The 25,318-nt window shown below is 36.5% G+C and overlaps 1 protein-coding gene across 1 annotated transcript in view; it reads right to left on the minus strand.

Moving 5' to 3' along the window:
* Window positions 1-24,830, minus strand: part of PTPRQ (protein tyrosine phosphatase, receptor type, Q) — a 338,184-nt gene extending 313,354 nt beyond the window's left edge. Inside the window, exons 1-4 of the mRNA XM_006871836.1 lie at window positions 24,774-24,830; window positions 24,315-24,426; window positions 23,442-23,668; window positions 5,099-5,168 (exon numbers count right to left, since the gene is read on the minus strand). Coding sequence (XP_006871898.1) covers window positions 5,099-5,168; window positions 23,442-23,668; window positions 24,315-24,426; window positions 24,774-24,830 — 466 coding nt within the window. The remainder of the gene's footprint in view (window positions 1-5,098; window positions 5,169-23,441; window positions 23,669-24,314; window positions 24,427-24,773) is intronic.
* Between the last annotated feature and the right edge of the window lie 488 nt (window positions 24,831-25,318).

A 25,318-nucleotide genomic window follows, 5' to 3' on the forward strand; every position in this document is an offset into this window, starting at 1 on the left:
CTCTGATGGAATTTAGGATTTAATTTTCGGCTTATTTCCTTGTTTTGTCGGCTTGTCCTGCCCCACAATCCCCGTTCAGGCCTTTTTTTCTAGTGGTAAACAGTTCAGGGCCGTCTGTGGCCGTTTGGTTTTAATTGGAAACTGTCTCTTTAAATTTTGAGGAGATCTGTGTGCATGCGTAGTAGAACCCTCCGAGGGTGGGGCTGGGTGTCCGCTCACTCAGGCACCCCTATAGTCACCAGAATGGAGGTGCTCTGATAGAAGGGACCAATGAACAGATACCAAAAGAAAAGAATGTCCACAACTTTATCTCAGTGGTTCTGCCAGGCTTCTGTGGCCGCTTCCTATCCTTCCCCCACATTATCTCACCCAAGATGGCAGCTCCTGGAGCAGCTGAGCATCCTGGACTAGAAAGCAATAGATTTCTTGCTTCTGCCAAAATTCCCCCAGCTGTAATCCTTCCAACCTTATAAATATTCCTTTATATGTGGTTCAGAGTTCTGGGACCAGCCCCTGAGCCTGCTTGGTCAGGTATTCTGTGTTGTTGCTGGCAGAGCTCTTAGTGCACTTCCACCCGATCCGCCATCTTGGTGCTCGATGGCACTTAACAATAACAAGAAGATTTTATTAAACTCTAATGCATGACATTTTAAAAATTAGAAAAGTAGATCATAAACAGTACAATCAACTAATGAAATTAAACATCATTCATTGAAAATGAAAGAATTATTATTAATTTATTTTAAACTATTTTTGTCTCAATAAAAGTATGTATCTGGGCGCATTGCCCATTTGTGACTTTGTTGTTTTTAAAAATTAATTCTTTCATGTAATTAGCCAGTCTTTCCTTATGTTAAACATTCTAGGTTTTGCTTCTGGACTTTTATATACCAGAATCCCATTGCCTCTTGATTTTTTTCATAGAATGAATGTAACTCACCAGCCACTCCTTGGAAACCCTATGCAGGTTTACTATGAGTCAGCTTTGACTCAACAGAACACAACAACAATACTCTTGATCCAAGTAAAGATTTGATACTGAAGTACCAAACCATTCTTTTTATATAAAGTACTTTCCTTTTATAGGCTGTTTGTTGTCTCAGCAGACACTCTAAGTATACATCTGTTGTTGTTGTTAAGTGTCTTTGAGTCAGTTCTGACTCATAGCAACCTTGTATAGGCTTCTGAGGAGAGGCTGGTGGGTTTGAACCACAGACCTTGTTGTTAGCAATCCAGTGCTTATTCGACAGGACTGTACCAGGACTCCATGTCTATACTAGTGACAAGCATAAATAAAACAAATATTTGAAATTACCAACTACTTTTCAAAATGTACACTACACAAAGCATGTATTTTGTCTGAGTCAGAAGGAACTTTAAGAATTCACTACATAACTACAAAGACTTGCAAAATTGTTCTCTTATATTTCTAGGGACCCATAAAGTTAGAAATGGATGTGCAAGAAGTATTTCAAATAATTTAAAGGTGAAAATAGAATTTACATTTATCTCAAATAGGCTGCATGGGAAGCTAAAATGGTGGAGCTGTTCATATTTTTGGATGGGATAATAGCAGCTCAGTATGCTATCACTTATTAGCCTGAACATTCTTCTTAGGAGTATATTTATACATAAAAAGAAAAATTATTTCTTACATAATAATAAGAAATACAGTTTGTTGATTCCAAAAAAAAAAAAAATAGTTCCTAAAATTAGTATATATTGAGAATAAATAACTAGAAGGGTAAAAATAAATGAAAGCTTGATAAATCAGTTCCGGCTTATAGCAACCTTCTGCACAACAGAATGAAACACTGCCCAATCCTGGACCATCACCACAATCCTTGCTGTTGCCACTTTTTCAATCCATCTTGTTGGGGATCGTTCTGTTTTTCACTGACCCTCCATTTTACCAAGCATGATGCCTTTTTCTAGGGAATAGTCCCTCCTGATAATATGTCCAAAGTATGAGAGACTAAGTGTCACCATTCTGGCTTCTAAGAAGCATTTTGACAGTAATTCTCCAACACAGATTTGTTTATTCTTCTAGCAGTCAATAGTACTTTAAATATTCTCCTCCAACATAATAACACAAATGCATCAATTCTTCTACAGTCTTCCTTATTCAACTTTCACATGCATGTGAGACTACTGGAAATACCATGGTTTAGGTCAGGTGAACTTTAGTCCTCAGACTGACATCATTACGCTTGAACACTTAAAAGAGTCTTGCACAACAGATCTGCCTAATGCAAGATATCATTTTATTTCTTGACTTCTGCTTCCATGAGAACTGATAGCGGATGCAAGCAAAATGAAGTTTTTGAAAACTTCAATCTTTTCTTTTTTTATGATGTTATGTATTGGTCCACTGATGAGTATTTTTGTTTTCTTTACATTGAGGTAAAACCAATACAGAAGGCTGTGGTCTTTCTTTAATCTTCATCAATAAGTATTTTAAGTCCTCTTCACTTTCAGCAAGCAAGGTTATATTTATATGCATATCACAGGTTATTAATGAGTCTTTCTTCAATCCTGATGCCATGTTCTTCTTCATATAATTCAGTTCTTGGATTATTTACTCAGCATACAGATTGAAAAAAAACATGCTGAAAGAATACAACTCTAGTACACACCTTTTCCAATTTTAAACCATTCAGTGTCCCTTTGTTATGTCAAAATGACTGCCTTTTGATCTATGTATAGGTTCCTCATGAACACAATTAAATGTTCCAGAATACTCATTCTCCACAATGTTTTGATAGCTTTTCTGATCCATACAGTCAAACAAACGCCATTGCATAGTAAATAAAGCACAGGTAAACATCTTTCTGGTATAATCTGCTTTCAGCCAAGATCCATTTGGCATCAGCAATGGTACTTTGTTCCACATCCTCATCTGAATCCACCTTGAACCTCTTGCAGGTCCTTGTCAACGTACTGTTGAAACTGTTGTTTAAATTATTTTTAACAAAAGTCTACTTGCATGTGATATTAATGATAATGTCCAATGATTTCTTCATGCAGTTGGGTCACCTCACTTTGAAGTAGGCAGAAATATGGATCTCTCCCTATCAGCTGCCCAGGTAAATATCTTGCAAATTTCTTGGCGTAGGTGAGTGAATGCCCCCAGTGCGCCATCAGTTGGTTGAAAATTTTAAAGTTGTATTCCATCAGTTCCCAGAGAATTGTTCTTTGGCAAGGCCTTCAGCACACACTGGGCTCCTTCCTTCAGTACTATTGGTCCTTGAGCACGTGCTACCATTTGAAATAGTTGAATGTGATTAATTTCTTTTTGGTACGGTGACCCTATATATTCCTTCTTTTGATGCTTTCTGCATAATTCAATTTTTGCTAACAAAAATTCTTTCACTATTTCAATTCAAGGCTTGAATTTTTTTTCTTCAGTTCCTTCAGCTTTAGAAATGCTGTTCTTCCCTTTTTGCTTTGTAACTCCAAGTTTTTGCATTTTCATTATAATACTTGAATTTTTCTTCTTGAGCTGCCTTTTGAAATTTTCTGTTCAGCTCTTTTACTTCTTCATTTCCTCGATTTGCTTTAGCATCTCTACACTGGAAAGCAAGTTTCAGAGTCTTTATAATATCCATTTTGGTCTTTTCTTTCTTCCTTGTCTTCTTAATGGCCATTTGCCATTATACAACTTTTCTTGTCTTCGGTCATTAGTTTCTAATACATCAGAACTGTTCTTAAGATGATTTCTAAATTCAGGTTGAATATGTTCAAGGTGAAATTTTGGCTCTCACTGATTTGTTTTAATTTTCTTCAGCTTCATCCTGAACTTGCATATAAGCAATTGATGGTCTGTTGCATTGTTTGTACCTGGCCTGGTTTTGGCTGATGATATACTGTAAAGTTTTTCCACCATCTATTTCCACAGACAGATTCAATTTTATTTATATGTACTTCATCTTGTAAGGTCTATATGTATAGTCATATTTTATGTTGTTTTGAAAAGGTATTTGCAATGACTAAGCCATTGTGATCTCCAGTATAATTTCTACCACCAAGGCTATATTTTCCAACTAAGGATCCTTCTGCTTTGTTTTCATTTTTGCATTGTAATCATCAGTAATTATCAGTATATCTTGATTACATGTTTGGTCAATTTCAGACTGAAGAAGTTGGTAGAATTCTTTAATTTCATCATCACTGGCTTCAGTGGTTGGTGTGTACATTTGATGAATAATGGTATTAATTGTTCCTCCTTGTAAGCATATTGACATTATCCTATCACAGACAGTATATGTACTTCAAGATAGATCTTGAAACGTTGTTTTTGATGATGAATGTGACTCCATTCCTCTTCAATTTGTCATTCACAGCAAAGTAAATCATATGATTCAAAGTGTCCAATACCAGTCCACTGTAGCTCACTAACACCTAGTATATCAATCTTTATGCATTCTATTTCAGTTGTGACATATTCCAATTTCCCTATAGTCTTACTTAATACAATACATGTTCTGATTAATAAATGTTTACAGCTCTTTTTCATCGTTCTGAATTGTGCTCCATCAGCAAATGAAGGTCTTGAAAGTTTTAATCATCAAGGTTAACTCTACTGTGAAGAGGCATCTCTTCCACAGTCGTATTTTGATTGTCTTCCAATCTGAGAGACTCATCTTTCAATAGTATATCTGACAATATTCTGCTTCTATTCACTATGTTTCAATATTCAATATTCTGGTACTATTGACAGTGTTCCTCTGCTGTTCATAAGGTTTTCAGTGACTAAATATTCAGAAATAGTCTATCTCACCTTCTAGTTAGTCTGTCTCAGTCTGGAAGCTCCTCTGAAACCTGTCCACCAAGGATGTATGTGCTGGTATTTTAAATATTGGTGGCAGAGCTTCCAGCATCACAGCAAGAAACAAGCCACCACAGTATGACAAACTGACAGAAGAACAACAAGTATTTCAATGAATATTTTAATGGGCAAAAGATGCTCTAAAAATAATTGAGTGACTGTACTCTTGAGAATGTATGCATTTATAATGTAATTTTGTTTATATTTATACTTATTTTAACTGACAAATACAATTAAAATAATTTTGAATAAATGATTTAGGAAAATTACCACTTTCTGCAGTTTGAAAGAGAAATGGGTCACTAAATATTCCAATGCCAGCACTATTTTCAGCAGCAACCTAGAATAAGAAATGTTAAAAATAAAAATGATTATGGTCAAGTTTATTTAGTCTCTAATTAAATAAAATCTGAAATATTTACTTTTTATTTATTATAAGTTATATGCCAAATATATTTCCCCCAAAATTTCTACAAAACTTCCAAAGGCACATTTGCAGCACAGTTTGATTCCACAGTCTCCAGATTCTTAACGGATAAATTAATCATCAAATATTTATAGCCTATTTGCTGTAATAACAAGTGAGTTTGTGGGGAATTTCTATGCAGCAGGCAATCATCTTGGGCTTTTAAACCTCTTGTTTTTGTCATATAACCAACATGCAATATATTACTATCAATATTGTAAAATGACAAAACCAGTTCAGAGAAATTATGTAACTTGTTCAAGATTGCATCATAATAAGTGGTAGAAGTAGAATTCATTTAAAGTTATGCTTATTTCCAAAGTTCAACCTATTTCTACTACAGCTACACTGTGCAATAGATTATAATTATTTTTGTTAACAAATACAAGAGACTGTATACATTAACAAAGTACACATTTTCCCCACAGTACCAGAATAGACTATAAAGCAAACCTTGATACATTTAAAAATATTGAAATGTCACAAAGCATCTTCTCTGAACACAACGTTATTTAAAACTAGAAATCTGAACATAATGTTATTTAAAACTAGAATACTATAGGAGAAACATGGAGGAAAATAATCAAATTTTGAAAGGTGTTGAAAAATGATAACACCTTGCTTAAAATGGACCAAGTTAAAGTATAAAATTGAAATTTCCTAAAATCAAAGAAGAATTAAAATACAATATACCCAAACCATTGGAATAGAAAAAAAAAAAAAAAATCCTCAGAGGAGAATTCAGCACGTAAATGCACACTTCAAAACAGAAGAGTCAAAATTAATAGCTCAACCCTACAACTTGAATGGAAAAAGAACTGCAAAAGAAGTTCACAGTTACCAAAAGAAAGGAAATAACAAAAAGTATAATAGAAATAAATGAAGCAGAAAACTAGGAAACACAGAATTAATAAAAATTAGTTCATTTTTTTTTTAATATATGTATCAATTTTTTTTAAGTTTTCATTGTGAATTGAGTGAAAGCTTACAGGGCAGATCATCAGTTTTACATTCAACAAATCATATACTTTGTTTCATTACAAAGACTATAAACACCTCCATGTATCATCAGTTAACAGTATTTCTCTCTATTCACTTCAGCTCTTTTTTATTTAAAAAAACAACAACACTCAGGAATATATAATAATTTAAATGACCATAGGGCACATTCTGCAAGCCTGCCTACTGGCCACCAGCTCTCAGTCCCTCTCTTTCCATAAGTCTGAAGTCCTCAGATGCTCCCTCTCTTCACGTCCTCATCTCTGCCTCCATCTCTAGTGTAACAGCCCCACATTCCACTTGTACTCTAGAAGTTGTTTTTAAGAAAACATCAATAAAATATAAAAACCACGGAAAATTGCAAGAATATGCAAGTAACCAAGAAACAAATGGATTGACATCACAAAAGAACCAACTAAGATAAAAAGGATCATAACAGAATATTATGAAGAACTACTACAACAAATTTGAAACCTAGAAGAAATGTACAAACTTCAGGAAACACACAATATACCTAAACAAACACAAACTAAGGTAGAACATTTTAACAGGCTCATAACAAAAAATCCTTGAAGATGTAGAATATTGGTTTTAATATAAACCTCCCAATATGAAAGTCCTGAGCCAGACAGCTTCACTGAAGAATTCTACCTAACATTCATGAAAGACTTGGTACCAATCCTACCAAAATTATTACAGGACCTAGAAAATGAAGGAATCTCCCTAATTAATTCTATGAAGCCAACATGAGCCTGATAGTTAAACCAGGCAAAGATGCAATTAAAAATGAACAGGACAGATCAACATTATCAAAAGCCAACAGTATTAAAGGAAGAACTGAAGGCACAGGCAAAAACCAAGGAACCAGGACTCCTGGTGTAGCACTATAGAATAAGCACTGGACTGCTACAAGGTTGGTTGTTCAAACCCCCAGTTGCTCCTTCGAAACCATATATAGTGTCATACCAGATATGCAAGGATGGTTCAACATTATAAAATCAATACCTTACAAGAATTAAACAAAGGATAAGAACCATGTGATCACTTTAATTGATGCAGAAAAAGGCGTAGAATCAAACACCCATTCCAAGAGCTCTAGTGGTATAGCATTTAATGATAAAAACAGGAACTAATGAATAAATATTAAAGTGATTTAACAAACTGATTGAGCACAGAAAACACTCACTCATTTATGCCAAGAAATTTGGAAGAGAGTAACCTGGCAAATTGACTCAAAGAGATATATATTTGTGCCAATTCTAAAGAAAGGTGACCCAACAAAATTTGGCAATTATTGAACAATATTATAAATAACACATGCAAATAAAATGCTTAAGATAATTTAAAATGGTTGCAGCAATAGATTGACAAGAAGCTGCCAGAAATTCAAACCAGATTTGAAAGCGAACTCTGAATAATGGGTATTATTACTGAAGTCAGATGGATCATGGATGAAAGCAGAGAATATCAGAGAGTTGTTTACTTGGGATTTGTTGGGTATAAAAAGGCATTAAGCTATATGAATACTAACAACCTATGGATAGCATGGTGAAGAATGGGAATTCCAGGACTTATTTGTGCTCATGAGAAACCTGCATGTAGACCAAAGGCAGTTGTTTGAACAGAATAGGCAATATTGCATGGTCTAAAATCAGCAAAGGTGTATGTCAGGATTATATCTTTTCACCTACTTCTTCAATCTGTATGCTAAACAAATAAACTGAGGTGAACTATAAGAAAAACACAGTATCAGAATTGAATGAAGACTCATTAACAATTTATGATATGTAGATGACACAACCTTGCTTGTTGAAAGTGAAGAGAACATCAAGCATTTACTCAAGGTAAAAGAAAATATTCTTCAGGTTGGATCATTCCTAAATGTAAAGAAAACTTTATTCTCTACCAGAAAAGAATGATAGTATCACCCCTAAAAATGGGATCCAGACAAGAATGTTTTTTAATCACCTATATGAAATATAGGGGCTCTGTACAATAAGCAATGGACTGTGAACCACACAGTTGGTGGTTCAAGTCCAAAAACCACACTCCATGGGAGAGAGAGGGGACTTTCTACTACAGCAAAGAAGTACAGCCTATACAGAGTCGCTATGAATCAGAACCAACATGACAGCACTTAACAATAGCAACAATATGAAATATAATACTGGAGGTCCTACCCAGAGCAATAAGGCAAGAAAGGGAAGTAAAAAAAGAAGCAATAAGGCAAGAAATAGTTGTAAAGAAGTAAAACTATTCTATTTGCAGAAGATATGCTCCCATACATAAAAAACCCCAGACTGTCAAAAAGAAAGCTACTGTAACTATTAGAAGGATTCCATAAAATATAGTACTACAAATTCAACATACACAAATCAGTCAGATTACTCTATATTCACAAAGAAAACTCTGAAAAGGGAAATCGGGAAAACAATATTATTTATAACAGCCCTTCAAAAAATAAAATATTTAGTAATAAACCAAACTAGAGACATAAAGGAATCCTGGTGTGGTACTGTGAGTCAATGCACTGGAGGGTCAGTGAAAAAAGGTCACTTTGAACTGCCAAGTCAGTGGTTCAATCTCACCAACCACTCCTCAGAAACCCTATACAGAGTTGCTATGAGTTGGTACCAACTCAATGGCACTTAACAGCAACAATAACAGAGACAAAAAAGACTTATAGAAAGAAATTTACAAAACACTACTATAAGACACCAAGAAAGAAATATATAATTGGCTAGGCATACCATGTTCATGGGTAGGGAGATTTAACATTGGGAAATGTCTACACTACCCAAACCAACCTATAGATATAATGCAAATCCCAATTCAAATTCTAACAACATTCTTTAACAAGATGGAAAAGTAATTACCAACTTTATATGGAAATGGAAGAGGCATGGAGTAAGTAATGCATTTTTGAAGAATAATAACAAATTGGAGGCGTCACACTTTCTGCTCTCTGAGCCTACTATACATCCATCATAGTCACAATGGCATACTATTGCCACAACAGTAGATACAGAGACCAATGAAACAGAACTGAAAACCCAGAAATAAATCCATCCATGGACAGTTGATCTTCAACAAACTGTCAAAATGAATTAAATGGGTAAGAGATAGTATCATTAATAAGTGGTTCAAGCAAAACTGAATATCCATTGCAGAAGAATGAAACAGGATCTATACCTCATACCTTACATTAAAAAAAAAAAACAAAACACTAAAAATCAAAGATCTAAATAAAAAACCTAGAACTACAATCCAGAATCTTCTGAGGTGGGAAATCTACACTTGAAAGGACAAGCAGACCAGCCTGGAGTGGCTAGAAGATCAGAAGATACTTCTTGAAAGAAAGACCGGCAGGAAAAATACAAAATAATATAGGCAGACCGACTGATTACTTACTACAAGAACAAGCAAGTTTCTCTCCCAGGAGACATCAAGGCAAGTGGTCAGGTCCCCTCAAGGCAAACTTCCTTCTAAGACTAAGACTCAATGGGAATACATGCTCTGATTGGTGACCACGTTCATCACTAACAAGGGGAAGTAAGGGAAAAACAGCAATGAAGCTGTGAGCTAAGCCCTACAACGTTCAGTGGACTCCTGTGAGCCCGGGTGGAGACCTGGTTGGCCAGCAGTGTGGCAAGACCAGGGGACTCTTGGGCCCAGAATCAGTGAGTGACATAGCCACAGAGGACTAAAGTGGAAAGGGAAGTGTCCAACTGATAAGAAAAGAAGGCATATGCATAAGAATACCCACACTTTCAGATAATATTCCCTTGCCCTGGCTTCAAAGACTAGATCAGAGCTCAACTAGAAGAAGAAAGAAGAGGAAAAAAAGAGTACTCTGATACAATTTGATGAACTTGACCTACACCTATGGATGCAGTACCTCAAAAGAGGGAACAGATCTTTATAGTGAGAATCATTCCTACCCCCTCCATACACAGAATAGACAGGGATGGGCAACTTGGACATTAGCTACCCAAAATGAGGGGGTTACAAAGGTAAGAAGTGACTGGCTTACAAGCTTTCAAGGGGGAACCTAGATCCAGAGGGCTTGGAGGAAGGTAGAATCTTCAGAGTAGTATCCAATCTGTCTAGGCAGGGCTGATGAAAGAAGATGAGGATTGATACAATGGTGAATACTTGTTATCAGGATTGATCGTGAGGATTGGGAATGTAAAGGTGGACATTTTGTAGCAAAAGGAGCAGAACTTTTCAGTCTAGGAGCAGAGGTCCCTGGGACCTACTTTTGTAGCAAAAGTAGCAAAACTTTTCAGTCTAGGAGCAGAGGTCCCTGGGACCACCAAGGGAGAAGAGCAGAGAGTGGGACCCTACCCAGAGAAGCAGTGACGCCAGAGATGGAGAGAGGGAGCAGCTGGGGACTTTAGAACCAGAGAGGGAGAGGGGCTGTGTGCTGACAACTAGGGGACTGGCTTGCAGGGTGTACCCTTTGGTTGGTTTATGATGCATGGAGGGGATTGTAACTATGGCAATGAAACAATATACGATAGGATGAATGTAAAGCTAATGTTCTCCCATGTAAATTATCACATAATTCACAATAAAACATTAAAAAAACAACAACCTAGAATTACAATGATTAAAAATAATCAAAATAAAGGCAAGCCTTGGAGCCACCATGTATGTCATAAATAGACTATCCAACATAATAAAATATACAAATGCCAGAAGATGAACTAGACAATTTGTTGGTTTTGGTGTTGTTAGGTGCTGCTGAGTTGATTAAAACCCATAGTGACACTATTTACAACAGAACCAAATGCCTCGCATTTCTGCATCATCCTCACAATTGCTGCTATGCTTGAGTCCACTGCTGCTGCCACTGTGCCAGTCCATCTCGTTGGGAGTCTTTCTCTTTTTCACTGACTCTCCAACTTCACAAGCATGATGTCCTTCTCCAAGTATTGTTACTTCTGATAATGTGTCCAAGTATGAGAGACGAAGTCTGGCCATCCTGGGTTCCAGGGAGCATTCTGGTTATACTTCTTCCAACACAGATTTGTTGTTCTTATGGAAGTCCTTTAATATTCTTCTCCAACACAATAAATCAAATGCATCAATTCTTCGAAGGTCTTTCTTACTCATTGTCCAACTTTCACATGCATATGAGACTATTTATAATATAATGGCTTGGGTCAGGGGCACTTTAGTCCTCAAACTGACACCTTTGTTCTTCATCACTATAAATAGGTCTTGTGCAGCAGATTTGCCAAATGGAGTACAGCATTTGATTTCTTGACTGCTGCTTTCATGTGAACTGATGGGGGATCCAAGCAAAATGAAGTCTTTGACAGCTTCCATCTTTTCCCTATCTATCATGATGTTACTTATTGGTCCACTGGTGAGGATTTTTGCTTTCATTACATTGAGGTGCAGCTCATAGCGAAGGCTGTGGTCTTTGATCTTCTTCAGTAAGTATTTTAAGTTTTCTGAGCTTTCAGAAAGCCAAGTTGTATCATTTGCATATTGCATATAATGAGTCTTCCTCCAATCCTGATGCCATGTTCTTCTTCGTATAATCCAGTTTATTGCATTAATTGCTCAATGTACAGATTGAATAAGTATGGTGAAAGAATACAACCCTGGCATACAACTTTCCTGAGTTTAAACTGTTAAGTGTCCCCTAGTTCTGTCTGAATAACTGTCTCTTGATCTATGTACAGGTTCCTCATGAGCAGAATTAAGTGTTTCAGAATAGTCATTCTGCTCAATTTTGTCCATAGCTTGTCATGATCCACACAGTTGAAAGACTTTGCATACTAAGTCAAGCACAGGTAAACATCTATTCCCCTAAAAATATAAAACCTATGCTCATCAAAAAAAGAAAAGAAAGAAAACCTGCAGAAGAATAAAAAAAGAATACACGTACTGGAAAAAAATATTTTGGCAATGACAAAGTTCTTATCTCTCAATTATATAGAAAACTCCATTATTTAAACAACAAAAAGACAATCCGATTTTAAAAATGGGTAAAAACCACTGACAGACACTTCAACCTAAGAAGACATTCAAATGGATACCAAAGACATAAAAAAAAAGCTCAAGTTCATTATTCATTACAGAGATGCAAATCAAAACTACAATAAGACTCCAGTCCCAGTAATAGCAATACTGCGACTGGAGTCTTATTAATAATACAAAATGTCTTATTTGATACAAAAAAATTAAAAAGAGAAAACAAAAAATACTGGCAAGGTTGCGGGGAGATAGTAGCTTTCATACATTGCTGGTCATGTGGTTGCATGCTGTCAAGCCATTTCTACTCATCGCGACCCTGTATAGGGTTTCCAAGGTTGTAAATCTTTAGGGGAGCAGAAGACCTCAACTTTCTCCTGGGGAGCAGCTGGTATATTTGAACTGTTGATCTAGCAGTTGGCAGTCCAACACTACCACGGCTCCTTATACACTGCTGGTTTTTGTTGTTGTTAGGTGCCATCGAGTCAGTATCGACTCAGCAACCTTATGCACAGCAGAATGAAACACTGCCAGATCCTGGGCCAACCTCACTATTGTTGCCACACTTGAGCCCACTGATGCTGTCACTTGGCCAATCCATCTCTCTAGGGGTATTACTCTTTTTCCCTGACCCTCCACATTACCAAACATGATATCCTTCTCCAGCGCCTGGTCCCTTCTGACAATATATCTGAAGTATGAGAGACGAAGTTTGGCCATCCTGGCCTCCAAGGAGCACTCTGGCTGCACTTCTCCTTACACAGATCTGTTTGTTATTTTCGCAGGCCATGGCACTTTCAATATTCTCCTCCAACATCATAACTTAAAACACCAATTCTTCTACGACCTTCCTTAGGTGTGCATAACCCAAGCCATGGTAAATTCAGTAACCTCATATACATGCAGAAGCTGGGCAGTGAATAAAACACTGCTGGTAGTAAATGTTAAATAGTACAACTACTATGGAAAATGGTATGGCATGTATGCAAAAGGCTAGCAATAGAATGACCATATGATCCAGCAGTTCCACTTCTAGAGAATGAAGAGCTCTGACATGCATGGACATTTGTACACCCCTACTGGTTGCAGCAATAGTCACAATAGGATAAAACTAGGAACAATCTAATGTCCTATCAATGTATAAATGAACAGACAAAATACAACACATATACACAACACTAGTGTCACACTCTGAAATAAAGCACTGGACCACAAGGTCGGCAGTTCAAGCTCACCAGTAACTCCTTGGAAACCCTATACATGGTCTCTATGAGACAGAACCATCTCAATGGCATTTAACAACAACAATACACAACATTAGAGAACACTGATGAAGCCATGAAATATCTCACAACATGGATGAACCTGGAAGACATTATGCTGAGTAAAGTAAGTTTATCACTAAAGGACAAACACTGTATTCTCAGACATTTTTAAATCACCATTTTAAAAAGTCAAAAGAAAGAAAAGGTTTACACAGAGATAGAAACATTCTGTGATGTGTACCAAGAATAGGAAAGGAAGGGAGGAAAAACCACTAACTAGATAGTAGACAAGGCTAACATTGGTGAAAGGAAAGATTATGCATAATATGGGTGGAGTAAGCACAGCATAATCAAGGCAATGAAGACACTGAAAGTATGCAAGAGTGAAAATTGTGGAACAAAACTCACTAATAAAAAAACAACCATAAATACCTACATAAAAAATCCTGAAATATTGATAAAAACAAACAATAGCATACAAGTGGAGTCATAGGCAGTTATGTCAGCTGACCAGGGGTGGGAAGGTAGATGGCCGCATACATAAGGCTTGCATCAGATATTTCTACATATATATTTGCACCATACCCACATAGATAATAGAGCACAAAGGGGTCACAGTCATGAAAACCTCTTTGTCATAACCAAACACCTGCAGTGACTAGAGATACTGGGATCTAGGACTAGGGAGCATAGCCTTGAGGTAGATCTAGGTTAATTGGTGTAACACAGGCTATAAAGACAATACTATATGTCCTACATTGGTGAGTAGCAGATGGGATCTGAAAAACATGTGAATGTTCATGTAAGTTACAAATATTGGTCTCTTCCTATCTAAGATAAGGAAAAGTAAATCTCATTAAAAATGCATGTGAACAATTAGTTCAAAGAACTAATGAACCAAGAAACTTCCGTTTACAGGATCCTGGCACCACAAGCACTGGATGGTACCTGGCTACCACTGTTGACTGCTCTGAAAGGATCGCGATAGGAGGTCCTGGATTCAGTGCGAGAAAATTATGGAACAAAACTCACTAATAAAGAAAATCATCAGATTTACTGTAAGGAGCTCTGGTAGTGTAGTGGTTACAAATCGGGCTGTGAACTGCAAGGTCAGCAGTTCGAAACTACCAGCTGCTCCGCAGGAGAAAGATGAGGTTTTCTGCTCCTGTAAAGGTTTACAGCCTCGGAAACCCTGTTCAGGGTCGCTATGGGTCAGAACCGACTCTACGGCACTTAACAACAACAACTGTTCTGATAGACTAGTGGTACTAGACTATCGCCCTCAGCCACCTTTCAAACCTGGGACTGAGTTCACACCTGTCTTTCAACTTTCAACAAAACAACAGATAGGCTTAGAAGGAGAATAACAGCAGAAAATGTGAATTCCTTAAGCAATCAATCAGATGAGATCAAAAGGGAAGCATTTCTCTAGTGATAAAACTCAAAGGAAGAAAGAGATAGGAAAGAAGGACAATGGGAATGGTAAACACAAGGAGGAAGTGGGAAGAAAGCTGTTACATGGTGGGAATCACAATCAGTGTCCCAGAACAAAATGTGCATGAGTTGTTGAATAGGAAACAAATTTGTTCTGTAAAGTTTCACCTCACCCAAATCACAATAAGAGCAAAAGAAAAAAAAAAAAAAAAGCTTTCAGGTGGCCATCTAAGTGAGAAGTACTGGTCTCTTTCTGTCCAGAGCAACGATGAGTGAAGAAAATGAAACTCCAGTTTAGACTTCATTAACCTGATACCAGCAGAAGTATATGGTACCAAACTCCCATCAATAATCACTCTTATTGGGATCCCAATAAAGGGTACTAGATAGAGTGGGAGAAAAACTATAGAAGAATACTCAAATTTATAAAAAAGACTAGACTTACCGTGTTGATAGAGATTGGAGGAACCCTAAGACTATTTCTAATACTTAATAAATATTTGTCTAATTTGGAATTGAAGCCATTCTCAGACACCACTCATAAGCTACATAAAAGATAGGCCTTTAAAGGAGCTCTGGTAATGTAGTTGGTACAAGTTGGGTTGTTAACCTCAAGGTCAAAAGTTCAAAACTACCAGCCATTCCACCAGACAAAGATGAGGCTTTCTGCACCAAAAAAGATTTAAAGCCTTGAAAACTCTATTCAGGGTTGCTATGGGTTGGAATCGACTCTATGGCACTTAACAACAACAACAAGTATATATATAATATGTATTTAAAAAGAGAAAACCTCAATCATTCTACCCTTCCCTTTATGCTGAATTCTTTCTTTTGAACAGAAAAAGAAAAGGCAAGGGAAAAAAATCATGGAAATAGCATGTATATATAGAAATAGGAGAAATTTACATGCTATTCTCATTTGAGAGAATAGAAAACTACTATAACAACAAAATAATTCATTTAGCAAGTGTATATACTTACAAAATATCTTGTTTACAGACTACAAAAGAAAAAAGAAAAAAAACTGGGAATATTAGCCCCTGTGTTAAAGGATCACAAAGCAAAAGACACAGACATATACACAAATAAAACCTTAGCATTGTCCTAAAGAAAGGGACCTGGTGCTTGGATGGGAGATTTTTTGAGAAAAACAAATAGAGACCTTAGGACTCTAGATGTACATGAACAAAAAATATGACACCGTTTTAGTCTTAGTATTACTACAAAATTGTTACCAAAAGGAGACTCTGTCAATTAATTGTATAAGATAATTTCTCACCAATCAATAGACAGACAGGCTAATTTTACTTTTAAAAATTATCTTCATCAGCCTCCCATCATCCGAGCTTCAAATAACATCCTCTGTATTTGCTAAGGCTCAGTGCCTTCTCATAACGCTCTCATCCCAAGCAGACTCCCACATATTCCTTATTCTGAGGTTGCTCATTGTTGTTGTTGTTAGGTGTCATGGAGTCAGTATCGACTCATAGCGACCTTATGCATAGCAGAACAAAACACTGCCAATCCTGGGCCAACCTCACTTGAGCCAAATTGATGCTGCCACTTTGCCTGTCCATCTTGTTGGGGGTCTTCCTCTTTTTCTCTGACCCTCCAGCCTACAAAATATGATATCCTTCTCCAGTGACTGATCACTCCTGACAATATGTCCAAAGTATGAGAGACAAAGTTTGGCCATGCTGGCCTCCAAGGAGCACTCTGGCTGCACTTCTTCCAACACATCTGTTGGTTCTTTTGGCAGTTCATGGCACTTTCAATATTCTCCTCCAACACCATAACTCAAAAGCATCAATTCTTCTAGTCTTCCTTATTCACACTCCAGCTTTCACAAGCATATGAGGTTATTGAAAATACCATGGCTTGGGTCAGGCGCACTTAGTCTTCAAGCTGACATCTTTGCTCTTCAACACTCTAAAAAGGTCTTGTGCAGCAGATTTGCCCAATGCAATACGTCATTTGATTTCTTGGCTGCTGCTTCCATGAGTATTGATAGTTGATCCAAGAAGAATGAAGTCCTTGACAACTTCAATCTTTTCTCCATTGATAAGAATGTCATTTATTGGTCCAGTGGTGATGATTTGTGTTTTCTTTACATTGAGATGCAATTCATACCGAAGGCTGTGCTCTTTGATCCTCATCAGTAAGTGTTTTAAGTTCAACAAGCAAGGTTGTATCATCTGCATATCACAGGTTGTTAATGAGTCTTCCTCCAATGCCATGTTTTTCTTCATAGAACCCAGCTTCTCGGATTATTTGCTCAACATAGAGGTTGAATAAGTATGGTGAAAGAATACAATCCTGTCACACACCTTTCTTAATTTTAAACCATTCAGTGTTCCCATGTTCTGTTCGAACAACTGCCTCTTGATACATGTACAGATTCTTCATGAACACAATTCAGTGTTCCGGAATACTCACACTTTGCAATGTTGTCCATAGCTTGTCATGATCCACACTATCAAAAGCCTTTGCATAGTCAATAAAGCACAGGTAAACATCTTTCTGATATTCTCTGCTTTCAGCCGTGATCCATCAGACATCAGCAATGATCTCTCTTGTTCCATGTCCTCCTCTGAATCCAGCTTGAATCTTTGGAAATTCTCTGTCAATGAATGCTTGTAGCCATTTCTGTATTACTTTTAGTAAAACTTTACTCACATGGGATATCAAAGATATTTTCTGATGATTTCCGCATTCCATTGGGTCACCTCTCTTTGGAACGGGCACAAATATAGAACTCTTACAGTCAGTCTGCCAGATAGTCGTCTTCCAAATTTCTTGGCATAACTGAATCAGTGTCCTCTGTGTCGCCTCACTTTCTTGAAAGATTTCAATTTTTAGCCCATCAATTCCTGGTGCCTTGTTCTTTGCCAATGCACCTTTGTTCTTGATTCAATGAACCTTGGACATCTTCCTTCAGTATAATTGGCTCTTGATCATATGCTACCTCTTGAAATGGTTGAATGTCAACCATTTCCTTTTGGTACAGTGACTTTGTGTATTCCTTCCATCTTCTTTTGATGCTTTCTACATCAGTCAATAATTTGTCCAGAGAATCCTTCAATAACAAAAGTCAAGGCTTGAATTTTTTCTTCAGTTCCCCCAGCTTGAGAAATGCTGAGCATGTTCTTCCTTTTTGGTTTTCTCACTCCAGATCTTTGCACATTTTGTTGTAATATTTGATAGATTAAACACTAAATACCAAATACCAGAAGAGTTTTGGGATGACATCAACAGCATCATACAGGTAGAAAACAAAAAATCATTAAGAAGACAAGAAAGAAGGAAATGTCAGAAGTGACACCGAAACTTGCTCTGCAGTGTAGAGATACTAAAGCAAATGAAAGAAATGAGGAAGTCCAAGAGCTGAACAGAAAATTTCAAAGATCAGCTCAAGAAGATGTTGCTCATATAATGGTGCTAAGCCAACGATAGCTCAGTAGGGTAATGTTTTTAAGTGTTGTCGAGTTCCGATCCATAGTGACGCTGTATAGGGTTTCCAAGGAGCCGCTGGTGAGCTTGAACTGCCAACCTTGCAGTTCAAACAGCTTTGCAGTCTAGCTTATTAACCCACAGCACCACACCAGGATAATGGTGTTCAGTAAATCTGTATTAAAATCTAGACTTTGAGCTCTGGAAGAAGACTCATCTAGTCCAAAATTTATATAAGAGAGCTTCAAAAACTTAACAGAAAATGCCTATTATGAAAAAAAAATTTTTGTATCAAAATAAACTCCCAATAACTTATTATAGCATACCTGAATTAGATCGAGTTTGATATACTAAGAAGGAAAATACATCTGTTTGAGCAACATGAATTCTGATAAAATTGAAGCAAGAACAAATAAGAAATTTATTGTGAAATTTTGGTGGAACAATACTGAAATTGTTGATGTTTTACAAAAATGCTCTGGGGCAATGTCCCAAAGAAATCAGTGTTTACACAGGAATAACTCCTTTTACAAAGGGACAAGAAAGTGTTGAAGATGATGTCTGCAGCAGACCTTCCACATTAGTTTTTGAGGTAAAAAATAATCTTGTCCGTTCCCTAATTGAACAGGACTGTCAATTAACAGCAAAAACAATAGCCAACACCATAGATAGCTCAATTAGTTCAGATTACACAATTCTGACTGAAAAATTAAAGTGGAGCAAGCTTTCTGCTCAATGGTGTCAAAACTGTTGCTCTTTTATCAGCTGCAGACAAGAGCAGAATTTTCAACGGAAATTTAAAACAAGTATGATCAAGATCCTTAACAATGTCTTCAAAAAACTGTAACAGGAGACGAACCATAGCTTTGCCAGTATGATTCTGAAGACAAAGCACAATCAAAGCAATGGCTACCAAGAAGAGAAAGTAAAAGTGGGCAATAATTTTGAGGGATGCTCAAGACATTTTGCTTGCTTTTGACTTTCTGGAAGGTCAAAGAATAGTAACATTTGCTATTATGAGACTGTTTTAAGGAAGTTAGTCAAAGTTTTAACATTAAAACATCCAGGAAAGTTTCACCAAAGAATCTTTCTCCACCACAATACTCCTGCTCAACAAACAAGAGCAATTTTGAAGTAGTTTCTATGGGAAATTAGTCCTTATTTGGTTCCTTCTGACTTATTGTTTCTAATACCTAAGGAGCTCTGGTAGCATAGTGGTTACGAATGGAGCTGCAAACCTTAAGGTCAGCAGTTCAAAACTACCAGCTGCTCCAGGGGAGAAAGATGAAGCTTTCTGCTCCCATAAAGATTTATAGCCTTGGAAACCCTGTACAAGGTTGCTATGGGTTGGATATGCTCCCGTAAAGATTTATAGCCTCGGAAACACTGTACAGGGTCGCTATGGGTTGGAACCGACTCTACGGCACTTAACAACAACAACAATCTTAAATATCTTTAAAGGGAACCCATTTTTATTCAGTTAATAATGTATAAAAGACTGCATCGACATGATTAAATTTCCAGGACCCTCAGTTCTTTAGGGATGGACTAAAATGGCTGGTATCATTGCTTACAAAAGTGTCTTGAACTTGATGGAGCTTATGTTGAGAAATAAAGTTTGTCTTGATTGGGTTTTTTAAATCTTTTCATTCCATTTCTGCATGAACTATTTGAAGTACCCACCATAAGTTACAATTAAGAGTTTATATTATGATGCAAGTGCCATGAATGGAGTCAAATTGAAGTTCTAGCAGTTGAGTGACTTTGGACAATTTGCTTAATTGTCACATTTTCTTTATCTTTAAACTAGGAATAACAATGTATAACAGATAGGACTGCTTGGGACACTGAAAAAAACATATGCAAAGAAATTAACATTTCCACCCTAGTGAAATGTATACTAAAGGTACTAAATGCACCATGCCAAATACTCCTTGGAATTCTGTGATGACTAATATGCATGTAAACAGCATAAAGGTCATAACAATGATATATAAAGTGTGGAATAAAAAGTGTTGAGGCTTCCCACTAGGCCTGAAATAACAGAATTAAATGAACAAAGCTTCAAACTTCATATGGATATCAAGCTAGATCTAAGAACTAGGTTAGCTAAATCACCTTTTAAAATCAACAGTAAAGTCTTGTATCAAATTAAATTTTAAAGCTGTTTGAACTGCAAGGTTCAAGCTCACCAGCCGCACCTCAGAAACCCTACATGGAGTCACTATGGATTGGAACTGGCTCGACGGCACTTAACAACAAGAACAACAACAGCATATTTGGAGCTCTGGTGTGGCACGGTGGGATAAGCACTCAACAGCTAACTGCAAAGGTGATGGTTCAAACCCACCAGTCGATGCTCAGAAACCCTATACAGGGTCGCTATGGGTCAGAACTTACTTGACAGTACTTAACAACAATATATTTGTACTGTGGTGGCTCTGTACAATAAGCACTGGTCAGTGGTTTGAGTCTCCCAGTGGCTCCATGGGATGAAAAATGAGACTTACTACTTCCACAAATATTTTAAAAGCCTTGGGAACCCTATACAGGGTTGCTTTGGGTTGGAACCAACTTAATGTCATGTGAATGCTGGACATTGAATGAGGAAGACCATGGTGGTGGTGGTGGTGTGCCATGGAGTCGGTTCCGACTCATAGAGATCCTGAATAGTTTCTGAGGCTGTAAATCTTTGTTGTTGTTGTTGTTAAGTACCGTGGAGTCGGTTCTGACTCATAGTGACCCTGTACAGCGTTTCCGAGGCTGTTATTCTTTATGGGAGCAGAACGCCTCATCTTTCTCCCAGGGAACTGCTGGTAGTTTCGAACTGCTGACCTTCAGATTAGCAGCCTGACTCATAACCACTACACTACCAGAGCTCCTTAAGGAAGACTATAGGATTAATGTATTTGATTATGTTGTTGTCAAGGAATACTGAAAGTCTGTGGACTGCCAGAAGAACAAAGAAATATGTCTTCAAAGGAGTATAGCCAGAATGCTCTTTAGAAGCAAGAACAGTGATTTAATCTCTCGTACTTTGGACATGCTGTCACTAGGTAACAGTCTCTGGAAAAGTGCATCATGCTTGGTAAAGTTGAGTATCAATGAAAGAGAAAAAGTGTTAACAAGATGGATTGATGCAGCAACAATGGGCTCAAACATAACAATTGTGAGGATGGCACTGGACCCGGGAAGTGTTTCATTCTGCTGTGCGATGAATCAGAGTCGACTTGATAGCACCTAACAATAGTACATTATAGTATAGGAATTAACCTGAATACGTGCATGCTGTTATAAAATAACTGAACGATGTCATGTTCAAGTAAATACAATTTAGGAAACATTTGCCTACTCTCTAACACATGTTTCTGCAATTAAACGGTCATCAAAAGTCTTTGCTCTTAACTTCTACATAATTGGATTTTTTAATTTTTCTTTTCTGGGAATATTTATTATTAGCATGTACTTTCCAGTTTAAAACTGTTGTTTGTTTTAGCAAATAGCCCATGTTTACGGTAAGGAAACACTCATTACCAAAATTTTTCCCAATATTTCAGACTTTGTAGAAGGCCAACTCAGGTTTTTGGCCTTTTTTTTTTTTCTTTTAATTTTTTTTTCCTCTGTATTCAATTCTCAACAAGGTTTAAAGGATATACTGATGTTATGGTGAAAATGTGTAGGGGACAAAAGATAGCATTTATATACATTATTATTCCCCAGAACTGTGTTTTGGTTTATTTTTTATTGTGGTTTGAGTGCGAATTTACTGAGTAAATTGGTTTCCATCCAACAATGCACACACACTTTGTTTCATGACATTGGATGGCAATCCTCACAGTACAGCAGCTGTCTTTTCATTTCCTCCCTAGGTTTCCCCTTTCCATTCTCCTTTTCCTATCCCTTCCTGCTCTATGAGCTGTATTCCTGGGCAAAAGATGCTCTTTTGATCTCATCTGGAAATTATTCTAAGGAGTGTGTACTCCTCTATTCTTATTGTTGACCTCATATGCCTGTCTATTGGTTTGTTAAACATCGAGCCATGGGAGTGAGTTCAGTTCCAGGCTTGAAGGATGACTAAGGAAATATGTCATTAGTTGCTATCTAACCTGCTGTGACTCATTGTTGTTGTTAAGTGCCTTCAAGTAGGTTCTGACTAACAGCGACCCTGTATAGGGTTTCTGAGGACTGGCTGGTGAATTTGAACTGCCGACCTTGTGGTTCAAACTGACCTTGCGGTCCAGTGCTTTATCCTACAGCACCACACCTGCCAGTCCTGCTCTGTCTTCAGGACTCTTTGTCTGTCTAAGGTCATCATTGCACCTTTTGTATCAATCCATCTCATTGAAGGTTTTCCCTCATTTCACTGAGTCTCAACTTGATCAAACATAATGTCCATTCCTGAAAAACAGGGAGATATTACAGATATCTCCTAATTTTATATACTTTGATATAACCTAATTACTTTAGGATTATTTTTTAAAAAGTGTTTCTTTGTTGACTATTCAAACAAGATGTTTTGAAATTTAAGACTATAAGGGACGAAAAGCACAAAAGACCTAGTGTATGCTCAAGAAATATTTGTTGAATTGAAATTAAATAAATTCATTTATCTTAGAGAATCTGGGGTTTTAGATACTTCTAAGCATTGTATAAAATTTCACTAACAGGTATGCAAATAGAACAGGATTAAGAGAAAAATAGCAAAGCTAATTTTAAGTATAATTTAAAAATAGTATATTTTAATTTTAATTATAATGCTTAAAGTTTATTTAATTTGAAATTAATTTCCTTTTCCAAAAAGTCATTAAGCTAGTGCTGTTTATAGTAAATTGCATAAACATAGATAACAATTACAATGCAAACAGATGAGAACTTTTGAGCAAGTTTTAAAGGCCGTGACTCAGATTATCAGTTATCATTGCAGCACGCAGCTATGTATGACATCCTGGCCAGGTGCAAAAATGCATTTACTTTAAGATATGGATGAAATATTTTAATACTAAGTAATTACCTTGATTTCATATGTTGTTCCAGGATTCAGATTGGTAAGAAGAACTTCCAGACTATCTGGCTTTGCTCTAACTTGTGTATACACTGTTTGCATCCATGGACAAACTTCTTTATATTTTACAATGTAAGAGAGAATCCTTCCGTTTGGGTTAGGTGGTGTATTCCAAGAGAGAAGAATCCCTGCAGATCCGACTCTTTCCCCTGCTAGGAAGACTGGAGGCCCTGGTTCTAGAAAAACAAACTTCCTTTTGTTAAAATGTCAAAATTTATATTTTCAAAGTATTATGTAAGAAAAGTATTTTCAAATGTGGACTTTTGAAGTTGTCTAAGACTAATAGTTTCTTAATGTGAGGTTTTCCTCCCTAAAGGTCTACTTTAAAAATAGAAAGAAAAAAAGAAAGATTAAATGTGCTTTGGGGAATACCAGAAACATTCTTTTATAAGAATGTAAAAATTGGAATGTTACTAAATACTACATACCAAATATACTTTGATGCCAAATCATTTTTAAAGAAAGACACAACACTAAGGAAAAAAAAAAAAAAAAACATATTTCAAACTAATTCTATCTTAGCAAATGTAGTGAGTTTAATATTTTCAGAGTCCTCTATTACTTGAATGCTAATCTTAAGAGTCTCTTTGATATGTTTCACAACAAATAGAGTGTAATTATATTTGCTCTTGCAAATAAAGCTAAAGAACCAGAAGAAAAGAGATTCTAAACAGATCATTTTCTTAAGGTTCTACTGGGGCTTAATTACTCTAAACTTTTTCATGCATATAATATACATATTGCCAATAAAGATTTAGATGCAGTAGATTTACACTAACTACAAATACTTCATTAGAAAAGCAATTTAAAACATATACTCACTCGTTACGTTTATTGTCACTGTTCTGCTAACAGGTGCACTGTATGTTGTAGCAGAAACTGAAGAGATGGTTATTTCATACCTAGTACCAGGAATAGCATTGGAAACATCAACCTAGAATACCAAAGGTAAATAATTGTGTTAAACTTCCTTCTGGAAAGCAAAAAAGCTAAAACAATAAACTCAAAAGAATCTAGTAACACACTTCACTATATAATTCTGCACTGTTTAAAATACCAAGGGAACTTGTACGTTACTGTAAAATATAAATGTGTTACATCATATAACAATTTAACAAATAACATGTAATCAAAATTAGAAAACACACTGCTTTATGAAAGACTAAATCAGTATTTCTATCTAGTCTAATTCATTTCCACAAGAAACAACTATTTAACAATCTTAAGAAATTTATATAGCTCATTGCTTCGCCCTTTCTTCCAAGAGTGTAAATGAAATACCTGTGTCTCTGAAGTTCTAATAAAAAGTAAAAGAAAAATGACAAGAAAATCCATCATTATTACATTTTTCAGGCAGTGGAATCACATTGATGGCTCTAGAGAGAAATGTTGCCTGCATTAATGATTTAAAGACAGATCCTCCTGGCAAGTACACAATTAATGAGCCTGGATTACTCAATAGCTCTGCCCTTTCTTTGTTAAACTATTCATGAACCCTTGGATGACTGGCTGCAGGTTCAGAGTAGATGAAAAAAAAAAAAAAAAAAGGCATAGATGTTGCTATGGTAACAGTCCACTGATTCTGAAACTTACACTCATCAACTCATCATCAATGTTTTTGTCTTCATCTTTTGCTTTAAAAAACCATCAAAGGAAGAAGTTTTCAGGGTGGCTGAGTTTCATAAAGAACTTTCCTATTAGGACCAAATATAGATACAAGTTGGCTTGGCAAACTCTATAATGAAAGCTATACCTGATACTCTCCACCTCCAAGATCTTTGATAGTAACAAAGCCACTGTCAGGAACAAGATTCACATGATACCTT

Source organism: Chrysochloris asiatica, unplaced genomic scaffold, assembly GCF_000296735.1.
Source record: "Chrysochloris asiatica unplaced genomic scaffold, ChrAsi1.0 scaffold00175, whole genome shotgun sequence".
Taxonomy (NCBI): domain Eukaryota; kingdom Metazoa; phylum Chordata; class Mammalia; order Afrosoricida; family Chrysochloridae; genus Chrysochloris; species Chrysochloris asiatica.